This window comes from Marmota flaviventris, chromosome 8 (genome assembly GCF_047511675.1).
Source record: "Marmota flaviventris isolate mMarFla1 chromosome 8, mMarFla1.hap1, whole genome shotgun sequence".
Taxonomy (NCBI): domain Eukaryota; kingdom Metazoa; phylum Chordata; class Mammalia; order Rodentia; family Sciuridae; genus Marmota; species Marmota flaviventris.
This window is the reverse complement of record NC_092505.1, coordinates 130179921-130193772: the sequence shown is the minus strand read 5'-3', so window position 1 is coordinate 130193772 and position 13852 is coordinate 130179921. Positions and strand designations below refer to the sequence as shown.

The following is a 13852-nucleotide window of genomic DNA, read 5'->3' as shown; positions in this document are numbered from 1 at the left end:
GCTCCGTGATATTGTTCTTGCACATATGTGTTTGCATGTACGTGCACGTCGGGGAGGGGAGTGGGAAAGCGTGGCTTGGGGCAGTTCATGAATCTCCTAGAGAGTGAGCTCTTTGATCCCTCTTCACTCAGGCAGAGTTATGAATGGTAGTCCACGCCTTGCTGTCCACATGCAGACACCTTGAGTGCATGGTGAGCCTCTTTCATTTGGTGAGTGTTTTTATTTGTAAATCTCCTTAGGAAAGAGGAAGATGGGATATGGTGGCATAATTACCCCTCACCCACATGCATTGCCCCGAGAGTTTGTCGGGGAGATTGGCTCACTGCTGTTACTTGAAAACTCTCTGTGCACTCCACTCTGCAGCCAGGGATTGATTTTCTGCTCCTTTAATGATTTTAATGACACTGCAGCCTTCCTTAAAAGGACAATAGTAATTATGTGGCAGTACAGTTATGAAGAATCTCATCATTCAAGAGCCCTGGAGTGTATAGTTACTTCCCTGTGAGGCCCAGAAAGGTCATGAAATCTAGGGTTCAGGTGAGGCTGTGGGGCTGGTGATTTATTTATCTGAATACTCACTGTAAAGTCTGCCCCAAGAAGACAGCAGAACAAGCCATTTCTGAAGAGAACATGCACTGCCAGGTTCAGTAGAGCTGGGGTCCCAGTGTGACCCCAAATTGAAACTGTGCCTGAAAATGAGTTTTTGGCTGGAGGAAATGACTTTTCCAAATAAGCACCGGGAGAGAATGATTGGAGTAGATGTCATGGTATCTGTGGCTTCCTCACCCTGAACTAAATAGTTCACTGGAGCCCCATGAAGACAGAGGCTGCAGCAGAAGCTAACGAAGATATTTCTTGGAGGGACCCTTGAGATATGGAGACACAGACTTCCCTGAATTAACGCTCCAGGTGACAGAGGGCATAGGGCATGTTGGTGAAGGAGGGGATATTTTTTTCCTTTCTCAAGGAGACTGGGAAGCAGCTTCAGGACATGGGGAATTTGGTGATTCCCTCCTGGTGGGGCAGCCCAGGTGTGGTGACTCATATGGCTGTCACCACCAGCAAGGCAGAAGGCAAGGCTGTAGTGGGCAGCTTTCACAGGAGGATTGTCTGTAGCCACCCACCCCTAAGGACTCCCAGACCCAGTTGGAGAAGGCTTGAGAGGAACTTTCTATGAATCAGAGAAGACATCCCTTTGGGTGATCCTAAACCTATAGGTGCAGGGGTTTGTGGCAATTTTGACTGTGTTCCTTTCTTCAGGGACTTAATAATTATCCGCAATTTGGAAATGCAAAAAATTGTTACTGTGTGTCTTTTAAATATCATCCTACAGCATTGTCTAATGGGCCAGGTTCAGGGCTGTTGGGGAATGTGATGCTGCTTTACTACTTATTATTGATAAAGATCCAAGATGTAAAGTTAGAAATTCATTTGTAGAAAACTGATAGGATGCAAACAATTTCTATCCAGTAGAGAAGGTCATTCAATGATTATGGTTTGTTTTTTTTCTTTCTCCTTTCTTCATTTTTTCCTTTTTCTTTTATAATTCTGATGGTCATTAACCAGTCTATTTTAGCAAATTTATTCCAACATTTCCCCCTCACTGATCATCTTCAACTGCTCAATATATTTCTTTGAGCTACCTTTGTCATCTTGTGCATGAATGTTTTAAATAAATCTTTGATGCTGCTTACTAGATATTTACAGGGGATTTAGGTTTCATACTTTACCAAAGCAAAACAGACTTCTGCTGGGGCATGTGGCTTGACAAGCAGGACCCGGGCTGATTTTCGGTTTATCCTTGCTACTTAGGCACCTTTGAGCAGCTTCCCAGCTGTGCACAGCAGCAATGGGTGCAGCAGGTGCTAGAGATCTTAAATTGTATGAATGAGGGCAAGCATAGTTTGGCTACCATAGTTAGTATGACTTCTTGTCTATACATCCATTTACACTTCTTACTCCAAAGAGTCATGCTCTATACATATCCTTGCTGTGGGAGATGGCTGTCCTAGGCAGGGATAGCTGGTGTTTGCTTCGAGAATGACAGATCACCACACACATTGGTGAACACATATGGGAGGTGAGCACGCTTTGGTTCTCTTCTCCCACAGGAAGTGCCCCCATGACATATATGCGTACGTGTTTGAAGTTCCTGAAGGGCACAAACTGGACGATGTCTCGAAGGACAGGCTCTCCCTTGGGTGACCTCAGAATCCCATCATCACCATCCAGCATCTGCATGTCACTGAAGTCAGCATTCCCCACTCCAACGATGATGACCGACATAGGGAGGTGGGAGGCATGGACAATGGCCTCCCGGGTGTCGGCCATGTCTGTGATGACACCGTCTGTCAGGATCAGCAGGATGAAGTATTGCTGAAGTCGGATGCCAGGTGGTGGGGAATGGGAAGGAGGAGAGACAAGGACAGTACAATACCAGTTAGGCACTGGGGTGGCTTCATTACTTAGTGACCACAGCAACAGTGATGTCCGATATTTTTCTGAGTGCCTCTTCTGAGCAGCCCTAAAGTCTTAAGGTTAGGATGCATGGAGTTTACAAGTGGGTGTAGTAATTATAGCTTAATTTTAATAACCACCTCACTGGCAGTTCCAAAACACAGTGTAGTATAAAGAGTGGGAGTCAGAAATTGATGGGAGTGGCTTCAAAGCCTCATCCTTCTAGACCCCAGGAAAATCTCTCAATGCCTGTAGGTCTCAGCATCTTCGTTTCACAAATAAGGGATGGGATGAGATCATGGATATAGCCTTCCTCAGCTTGAAAATTTTTTAAGAATTTAAAGCTGTGCAGTCTAATACAATAGACACTAGTTCCATGAGACTACTGAGCCCTGGAAATGTGGGTAAGGCAGTGGAAGCACTGAATTTTAAAATTTTTAGTGAATTTAAATTTAATGTTAAAGATTGATACCCAATTCAGTTATTGACCGCTTTTTAGTTATGTTTGGAACAACTCAGGTACATGAATCTATATTTTCAGCTATCAACTTATAATATCTAAATGGAGATCAAGTATCGGCCATAACTCAGCACCCAGAGATACTGTAGTGTGAAATATGCACAGACTTTAAAATTTTGGTACAAAAAAGGAAAAAACAATCTCTCTGATAATTTTTATATGGAGTAGATGCTAAAATGACAATATGTTGGCTCTTTTGGATTTTAGAATCTAACCACTCCGAAGATAATAAGCTGCAGACTGTTGCATCAAAACCCTGATGGAAATTTCCACTAAAGCTAGCAATAAGAGCTTCTTCCAAAGTCAAGTTGGTAAAATGCTCATGGATGAGGTATTAGAGCTTTTAATATATCTAAGGTCATAGTTAGATAAAGAGGAGACTTTTTTTCTAGAAGAATTTCACAAAAATCAAGAAGAAAATCTTATAGCAATTAACTCCCTGGCACAGTTTGCCTATGAGGTTTATGCTCATGACCCTAAGAAATATCACTAATAACAAGGGACTCTGGACCACAGACTGTTCAAAGAACAGGAGAAACCTCTGGGAAGAAGCACCTGTTCCTGATCTGGAGGGGCAATTTATCTGGTGATATGTGGATTAGATGCTTCTTGCATATGGTCCTGTCTCTTGACTTGTCCTTTCAGAGCAGACCCACCACCCCTGAAGGAATGAGTAATAGCCAAAACCCATGCTGGCTTATACCAGCCCCACATCCAGGCCTAGGTCAGTACTTTCTCTTTTTACTTTTGCATGTCCTGGTATACCGGAGGAGATGAGATAGTGCACGCTTTAAACTGGGGTCTGGGGAGCTCTAGGGATGCCTTGGACACTTATGAATAAAGGGGATCAAAGAGAACAAACAACTTTTCACCTTATTCCTTAAGCAAATTTAACAAGAATAATGTCTTTTTTTTTTTTTTATCTGTTTTATGTGTTGATTTTCTGAGCAAGGTATCATTTAAAGAATGGGTTCTAGAACTAAAATACAGTTAAAAAATAAAATGAAAAACTGATTCTGCCCCAAACTTCTCCCTAAATCTTGCATCTATGAAGATTCAATTTGCACCAAGGCCTCTGTGACTGAGGGAAAGGGGAAGCCTTGTAGAGTCCATGTATTAGTGGAGATGATGGTATGCAATGTTGAGAAGTATCAATGGTTTCTCAAGAGAAGAGGAAATATGAGCAGGGAGGAGGCATGGTTTTCTTAGCTTCCACACCCAGGAGAAACTTGATCACATCAAGCCGTCAGCCTCTCTGCTAGATGAGACTGGGGAACTACACGTGGACAAGCTCTTCTCATTTCAGAGCTTCTGTATAAGGAGAGAGGAGACATAAAATACTCAAGTAAACAGAAACATCTAAAGTATTTCAGGTAAGAGATAAGTGCCACAAACAAAAAGTAAAGCTGAGGCATGATAGGGATGGGTGGATTTTAGATAAAGCAATTCAGTAGGATCTTTCAAAAGAGTTGATAGAAGAGTACAGACCTAATGAAAGCAGAGACTGGCTCCTGTGGAGGTTTAGGATAAAAGAAACCTTAGCAGGGAAGAGCAAGAGAAAAGGCTTAGGGGTGTGAATATGTTTGGTGTGTTTAAAAAGCTGTGAGAGGCCAGTGTGACTGGAATTGGGAGCAAAAGAGAGTGTGAGGAGAATTAAGATCAAGAGGTAGGCAAGGTGTATTTCACATAAAGCCTTTTAGCTCATATGAGGGGATTCAAATTTTATTCTAAGCATGATAAGAAGACACTGGAGAATTTAAAGCAAAGGAGTAACATGATACTAATTTTGTTTTAAGAAGATGGGTCTGTTTTCTGTGTGAAATAGAGATTGTGATGGGAAAAAAAATGAAGGAGGGAATCCAATTAGGAGGTTTTTGCCTCAGTTCAAGTAGAAAGTTGGTGACCAAGAGTAGCTATGAAGGTAGTAAGAAGTGGCAGAATTTGGGCTTTATTTTGAAAATAGACTGCTATAACTTGATGGTAGATGAGAAAGTGGGTGTGTGACAGCCAGGCTTCAAGATGGCACCCAATAATCCTCACTTCCTGGTTAATGTCTTTATGTAGTTTTTCTCACACTGAATTGGAATGCCCCATCTAACCAATAGGGTATTATGGAAATGAGGGAGTGCCACTTCTTAGGCTAAATCATAAGAGACAGTGTGACTTCTGCTTTACTCCTTCTTGGCTCACTGGCAGCCCATGTAGTAAAGATCTGAAGCCTCTAGCAGCAACATGACAGGCAGGTGAGTGAACCACCTTGGTAGCAGAACTTTCAGTCCCAGATCAGCCTTCAAATGACTCCACCCTAGACAATATCTTGACTACAACCTCAACCACCCAGATCGACTGTGCCTGAATCTCTGATCCACAGAAAATGCACAAGATAATAAATGCTTATTGCGGTTTTAAACTGAAAAGTGTTGAGACAAATGTTCATGAAACAAAAAGTAACTACTACAGGACATGAGGGAAAGAAAGGAATGAAGAACTACATCAAGCTTTTGACTTAAGCAACTAGGTGAATGTTGGAATCATAGAGACTGGGAAGTTGGAGAAAGGAGTTGGGATGAGTGAGATGGTCAAAAGTTCTGATTTGGATATGCTACGTATGTACTATTGATATCCTGATGGAGATGATAATAAACAGTTGAATGTATGAATTCAAAGTCCAGAGACAGGCTGGGCTACAGCTACATACTTGGGAAACATAGTGTGCATATGGTATATAAGGCCATGACAATGAACAGACACTGCAGACTAATGGAAGAGGTTCAGAGACTGAATTCTGGAGATTTAACGTCTGGAAGTCAAGAGGAGGAGGTAAGGGCAGAAAGAGATACTAACAAAGGGTGGTCACTGAGACAAGAGGAAGACCAGTGGAACGTGGTATTCTGGAAGCCAAGTGAAGAAGGTATTTCAAGAGGCATATGATCACCTGGATCAAAAGCCACTGATGGGTCTAGACGAAGACAGATTTGACTGATGGGTTTGGTAAATTAGAGGTGATTTTGGCTTTAACAAGTGTAGTTTTTACTTGCATATCGAAGAGTGATTAATGAAAAAAGAGATGGTGACAGTGAGTATCATTAACTCCTTCAGTGAATTTTGCTCTAGAGAGGCATAAAGGTAGGGACAGTTACTAAAGGATAAAGTGGGGTCATAGGAGAGATTTTTAATAAATAGGAGACATTATGGAATGTTTACTTGCTAATGGGAATGAGTTTATAATAGAAAGGGAAAAATAAATGATAATCAGGAAGAGTGGGAATTTAATTATGAGTCAATGTCCTTGGACAATTGGGAGGGATGTGCCCCAGTGCACAAAAGCAAAGGTTGGCATTAGGTAGGAGTGTGGTCCTCAACCTGTCCTAACATGAGGGAAGGCTTGGAACATGGGTGCATTGCAAGTGAGTAAGGTTGAGTTAATGTAAGAGGATGAGGGAATACAATCTTTTTTACATTTATGCGAATGTAGCATCCTGGAACCAGGATAGAATAATTACATAGAAAATTTCAGACATCAGTAATAGTTTACTAAATTTGAAGGAAAAAAAAGGTTATAAAGCTGAAGAGAATTATGTTGATATAATTTAAAATAATAAACACAAAAGTTACTAGAGTAATACGTTTTCTTCTCAAATATTAGGGAAAAGGCTCAAATTCTTTTTGGACTAGTAGTTTTAGTTTGCGTTTTTCTTGAGGGGGAAAAAGAACGTGAAATAAATATTTGCTGCACTTTGTCACTAAGAGGTAGAATCATCTACTGTTTTATTTCTGTGGAATGGGCTCATTGGACAGCAAGCTTATTTTGGATTTATTTTTTCTTTCCTGGGACAGGAGGTGGATATGAAATACTTCAGTGAATACAGTAGCTCCCATTGTTGAGAGTCCTCTGTGTTCAGGCAATGACACCTCGCTAAGCCTTACCACTCAGCAGAGGTGGGTTTGACTATCTCCATATTTTAGAAGAGGAGATTGAAGATAGGGGATGGTTAAGTCACTTGTCCAAACTCACGCAGGTAGAAAATCTGGAATTTATTGTCAGACTGGGATGGGTGTTGTGGCCAATATCCACATGAGGAAGGGTAATCTCCTGTGATCAGGTGGACCGCCCCTCTCCTTACCGAAGCCTCCTTGGTGTTAGTCTCCTCCGAAGCTGACTTGGCGACTTTCTGAATGATGGGGGCGATGTTGGTGGGGCCATAGAGCTGGAGCTTAGGAAGGCAGCTCTGATAGGCTTCCACAACTCCTTGGATTCCTAAGGTGGAATAAAATGGGCAACAATCAACAGTTCCATATTCCCTTCAAATATATTTAAACACACACACAGACACACGAAATTGAATTGTTCCAAATAGTTCTTGTCAACACATTTATGTTCTTTAAAAGGAATACACATCACTGTTGTTGCTGTCTCCTCTCACACTGAAATCATTTTTCTCTTTGAAGGCTAAAGGTCAAAAGCCACTTTATGGTAAATACCAACTGGGGCATCTATAGGAGTCTGTGTCCATAGGTCCATCTCTCCAGACATAATTCCTTGTGGGCAAGAATCGTGACTTACTCATTTTTGTATTCCCCCAAGGAGCTTGAGGCAGGGTTCACGTGGTGAGTGCTCACCAGGTGTGTGATAAATGAGAAAAATGGCTGCTATAGTCATGTCCTGGCAATTGTAGCTCAGATGAACCATGTCCAGTATCATGGTCAGCCTCTCATTGAAAGGGGTGCTTTCACCCTAAGGCCATGTGAGCCCAGGAAAGAGTATAGGATGGGACTCTGCCAGGAGAGGCAACCCTGCCTGTGTAGCTTCTCCAACATGGGATGAGTCTCGATCACGTTTCACATCGCTATCCTGATTCTATGGTAACAGTACTATTACCAAAAACTTGCATACACATAGATCTTCTTGGTGTCTGTGCCTGTGTTACCTCTTATTCTCCCTTGTTCCAGCTCATCGTCCTGTCCCTTTCTATCCTGAAATAGCACACTACTCCTGATTTTTGCCAGAGGGATCCACATAAGCTTCTCCTAAGATTGTTCTTCATAGCCACCATGCACTGAAAATCAGCTTTTGCATATTTTTGGATGAAAGTTCTGTTCTGTTCTGCCTTATACTCATGTTTACAATCTCACTAAAACAAACAAAAAAATCTGCACCTGCTTTGCCCTGCCCCAAATACAGATTCCTTTCATTTCAACGACAGAGACCAAATCATTATGCAGCTTGGTTGTGAAGTTAGGTGATACTGAATGGAAGCTCCTTATCTATTTTGTCTCTCGAGCCTTTGTGCTGGGATAGGAATGTAGGTAAATACTTGCCTAGCATGAGCAAAGCCCAGGGTTCCATCCCCAGTTTTGCAAAACAAAATGATCAAGTTTTTCCCAAAGATAAGAAAGTTTGATTTTTCTTTAAACAATAACAGTCAGATGAATTCTAAGAGTATGACCCAGGTAAACACTAGAGTATGTATTTCATATTGCCTTGGTGGAAAATACCTCTTACAGTTAAAGAATGGGGATGACTGGGGAAGAGGGATCTAAACCATAATAAATGGAAACAGGTGAGGGATCTGGGGAGGGAATAGCAGAATGAGGATCAGGTCTTAGAGGTTACTGTGTTCCGATCTAATCATACTGGTATTATATTCTTGGGCAGTAAGTGTCAAGTCTGTGAAAGAAACTTCTGGATGCTTTTCATGCTCCACTGAATCTGAATGAACCTGGTGCAGCTCCTTTCCTCCTTCACAAGGAAAAGGAGAGAAATATGGACATTTCTACTCTAAGAATGTCTTCAGATCTTCATAGCAACATATGCACTGGGCTCTGTTTGTTACTTGGAAAACAGAAAAAAGCAATTCTAGAATGAAATTTATGATCATAATTATCATTATAGTTTCAGCCTCATTATTTTGTGGAATCATGTTGAGGAACTTCTGGCTGGGGATAATGAAACATGGACCAGACAGAGCCTTTGAGAGACTCTTTTTGGCACACAGCTACGAAGGTACTTGTTCAGAATCACAGTCATGCCCCTTTCCCACATGCTGAAAGTGTCAAGGGATGTCCATTTCCACCCCCCTCCTTATAACTGCATAGAGAGGAAGTTATGAAAAATAGATACTTGAAAACCTGGAAAGCAGAAAGAGGAATATCTCATCACTGCCCACCAGGTGACATTCCTCCCACTGCCCCTTTTTTGTTTTTGGCCAGAGGAATCCAGAATTGAGATCGATATTCTTGCTGCAAACGCGAGGTCTCTTATGCATTCTGTCTCGTCTAGATCTTATTTTTTTCCCACTCTATTATTGTTGTTTTCTGCTGCTTTTGGAGAAGCATGGTTTATTTGGACCCAGCAAGCCCACTTCTCTGCTGCAGACAGTCATAACTGATATGCTACAACTGTGGAGAAAAAGTAAAATGGGAGAGGTGTAAATGGAGAGGCAAAAAGACTTTGGCTTTCTTTTACATTGGGATTTACCTGCACATTCTGGGTTGTCTTCATTAAAGTTGATTGCAAAGTCATGAGAGACCTAGACATCAATTAACATTAAAAAAAAAGGAAGAAAGAGAATTACAACTTTAATCCAGTAAGGAGGCACTGGGGTTTAGAGTTTGCAAACAAATGCGGTTACATTCATTATGTGTTAAGCAGCAGGAACCATTTTAAGCCTTTACACAATCAATCTGAGACGGAGGGTGAATTCTAAGCTCCCTGTGGAGTTGAGGTGACAGGAAGATTTTCCAGAATCAGATAAATGCCGCAGGAGGGGGAAATAAGGCACATTAAAAAAAAAAGAAACCAAGAAAAGATTTCAGAAAAATGTAACTCCAACTAGTTTCTAGATAGAACTGGCCAAAGACTACAGGCTTAGATTTGGGTAAGTTCTATTTGAACCTAATGATATATATATATATATATATATATATATATATATATATATATATATATATATATATATGTAAGACAACTCAATTTGCCCAAGCTGTCTGCTCAACATGGTGATACTTACAAAGATCCAGCTAAGCTGTGACATTTAAAATCATTCTAACATAATATGCAGAATACAGGGCATGAGGATTTTTCAGATACACAGGTAAAATATACTACATTTTTGAAAAACGAAAAGAGGAATATACCCTCTCATCTTCCAATACAAATCCCTCTACCTGGTGAGACCTATGCATAAGGTCAATTAGCATATTATTTACATAAATCTCATTAAGAAAAGGGAAGTTTTGACATCTGGACGTTTTTATTGAATCACCTGAAATTTCTCAGGTAATTCCATTTCTTTTCTTTTCTTTTCCTTTGTCCCCCATGTCTCTTCTTTGTCAGAGAATTCCATTTCAAAGGCTATTTCTGAGCCCTGGCTCACCTGGGTGCTGTTAAAAGATACCTCCTTTTAAGACATCTCCTGTCATAGGTGATGGCATTGGTGCTTATATCACATTCCCCTGTGCTTAGTTTTTTCCAAGCGAGTCAGCTGAATTCCAATCATTACCAGCTTTATTTACTTTAGGTTTTTCTCTAGCCTCCAGAGCTTGCTTTGCCTGCCCAACTGACCGGCTAAAAGCATTGAGGAAAATGGCCCTTAGGAGCAGAACTTTCAGTGATTGGCATAAGATGATGTATATTATCCAGCTCCTCTATCTCTTGTGGGCTGTATGTGCTCTACATTGTCTCCCAGGGTAACCCAGCAGGGTAAGATTCTAGTTATCCTCGGTAGTAACTGGCTTGACGATATGCCCTATGTTGATTTCCTCCTGTTTCCTCACTTTCTGTTGAGGTTTCTTCCACCTTTCAAATAGACTACTTGCATCCAAATCTGTGCCTCCAGTTCTCTTCCTGGGGGAAGTACAAATGAAGTCAGAGGTTCTTGTGTCTCAGTTTCAATGCAGACTCTGGGAGTTTTTCCTTAAGAAGACAGAATGGTCCTGGAAAACTTTCTAAGGGATATATTAGCTGCCTGGATCATTAGTGTCTTTCTGGACTAGAAGGGAAATTAGGAATGGAAAGAGGGTATTTGAATGGCTTTCTGGGACCAGAAGTGGGGAAACATGAGAGATGTCTTTTGGGACAGCATGAAGAGTAAGTTACCTGGGAGGAGGGATGAAACCAAGGGATCAAGTGAACATGAGGAATTCAGAAAACAGCAAGAAGCAGAAAGAGGTCATGGAGGACACAAGGAAGGTCTGGAACACACAGCTGTAAGGCTGTCAGCCCTGCTGGCCAAGCCACTAGATGACCACCTGGTATGGACATGGTGGAGGATGCTAAATCACCTCTGATGGTTGGGCTGGTGGTTCCTTGGTGTGCATTGCAATTTTGAGGCCAAACAACTCTGTGAAATAGGTGGGTGTCCACCTGCCCATGTTCTGGACCTGACACCCTATCTGAAGGGGATTGTATCTCCTCATCTCCAGCTAATTCTCACATAGGTCATCTGTTTGTTGTTCACAGGCTTTTCAGTTTTTCAAGAGAACCCAGACATCTAATCTTTTATATAAAGTTGCTTAATTCTTTAATAAATAAGCATGTTAAAAATGCCTTTTGGCTTAAATAATGTCTTACAGGTCACCAGTCAATAACTTCTCTATTCTTTTTTCCCTTGTGCTTTATTTCTAACAAGTGCTTCTAGAATTTCCATAGCTATGCCTAGCAGGGAAGCCAGTGTGGAATACAAAGCAAATAAGAAGGGGGACAGGCCAAGGAGACCTGTCATTCCATTCACAGCTTATCCTAGCACTCACAGAGAGATTGGCTCTTTCAAAAAGGACACAGAAAAGAAAAACTTTGCATCTGACAGCTCTGAAGAAGGAGCAAGTGTGAGCATGTGCCTCCTGACCTGTGGCTCTGACATAGCAAAATAACAAACAAACAAAAGTACTGACGCCTGGGCAGTGTTGCTTGTACTGAGCTTGGACTTGAGAGGCATTGGTGAGGTGGAGCTGGGGCAAGGATTATGCTGCCTCCTGGGCCTTGCCTGCGTAGGAGAGATGAATTCTCTGTGCACAGTGTCCATAGGGGTATCTGGTAGACCACAGTAAAGTGCCTTAACTCCATTGTAACAGACATCTTTCTATCTATAATCTTTACCTTCTTTGTGTCTTGAGAAATAAGTATCAAAACCAAACAAAATTCCAATGCCCTCATTAGAACTTTTCAGTTTCTTAATTGTCCATAGCACAATGCTCCTTCCTTCAGTACGTCTTTGTATCTCACATATAAGACTGATACTCAGAGACTTGGAAGGAAGAAGTGTGTCAATTTCATTACTACGGGCTTTAACAGCTGGCATTGTCAATAAGATTTTTTTTCTTTCCCCCTGAGCAATCTTGGATAGGCTTTGAGCCCTTGGAGCTGACAAAGAAGAGAGGTTGTTTTATAAATCTCTGACCATATCTACAGGAAATTAGATATTGGAACCCTTTATCTGGATTGTTAGAAGACCTACCTAGAATACCATGGGGTTTCATCAAAGATAGGCTCCTAGGTGCTAATTTCACTGGTTATCAAGACCATTTCTGACTCTTTGGGCCCTACCAACATAGTTGTGTCAAGAGCCAAACGAATGAGATTACTGTAAAAGAAATCCAAATCACCAGTGACTACAGCAAAGTAAAAGATCCCATTTTCACTCACTCACCGTATACTCTGGTGGTATCCTGGCACCAAACCCAAAGGCTGGGAACATTTTGTCACTGAAATTAAAAATAAAAAAAAAAAAAAAAAGAAAAAAGAAGTTGCTTCATTTGTTCATCTAATGAGGGAGAGAAACATGAACTTGCATATAACCTCATTAGGAGGTATTCCTATGCCATGTGCTGACTCATGCTTCTTAATTATTTGTGGGATTGGGAGATAGCAATAACATGGTTATTTAATGCCAAGCAATAATCCCCTAAATTCATTACAATCTTTTTTTTTTGGCACCAGAGATTGAACTCAGGGGCACTTGACCACTGAGCTGCATCTCCAGCCCTATTTTGTATTTATTTAGAGACAGAGTCTCACTGAATTGCTTAGCACCTGGCTGAGGCACTTTGCTGAGGGTGGCTTTGAACTCATGATCCTCCTGCCTCAGCCTCCAGAGCCGCTGGGATTATAGGCGTGCACCACTGTGCCCGACTACAGTCTTTAAAGTCTGTAGCTTCTTCCCTTAACTTTTTGCTAGATTTAATACTGAAAATTAAAACGACCCCAGAATTTATAGATATCTCTATCCCTGTCCTGACTTTCTGTTTCCTTTGGAAAGTGATCATAAATTAGGTGACCTCTACAGTTGACTGTATTAAGAATATATCTATATCTATACCTATACCTATACATATATATGTATATAAATACATATATGAATATATATATTATCTTAAAATTTTAAGTGAAAGTTATTTTTTCATTTTGTTTATGGATAAACACCTTGAAAAGTAATGTGACTTGCCCATGATCATACTGCTAATTAGAACCAGTGTTCAAATACAGATGGGCCTGAATCCAAGGGGATATTAAAAAACAGTGGGAATCTTGTCAATCTTGTTACTTGACAGAGCATGGTTTCATCTACAATATTCACTCACTGCCTTATCACATACAAGCAGTGATAAATTATTTACGTGTCTTTTCTTATATCCTGATCTCAAAGAGACCCTACCTTTTTTATTAGTGTCTTTACATCTCCACTGCCCTCTGTCCCTAACTGTCCTCTGCCCTGCCTTTATCACCTGCCACAGAAGTAATCAATGACTAGACAATCCTATAATTTAAATCATTAAGACGTGGCTATCTAAAAAAGGGAGAATTCTTGTGAAGATTCATGAGAGTCAGTCACATATGTACCCTTGGGTTTAGTTTCTCTTATGCACATTGGAATTTCT

The 13852-nt window shown here is 40.9% G+C and overlaps 1 protein-coding gene across 1 annotated transcript in view; it reads right to left on the bottom strand.

The window, feature by feature from the left end:
- Cpne4 (copine 4) overlaps nucleotides 1-13852 on the bottom strand; it is a 348827-nt gene that overhangs the window by 3329 nt on the left and 331646 nt on the right. The window contains exons 11-14 of the mRNA XM_027933785.2: nucleotides 12625-12679; nucleotides 9456-9507; nucleotides 7102-7235; nucleotides 2140-2376 (exon numbers count right to left, since the gene is read on the bottom strand). Coding sequence (XP_027789586.2) covers nucleotides 2140-2376; nucleotides 7102-7235; nucleotides 9456-9507; nucleotides 12625-12679 — 478 coding nt within the window. The remainder of the gene's footprint in view (nucleotides 1-2139; nucleotides 2377-7101; nucleotides 7236-9455; nucleotides 9508-12624; nucleotides 12680-13852) is intronic.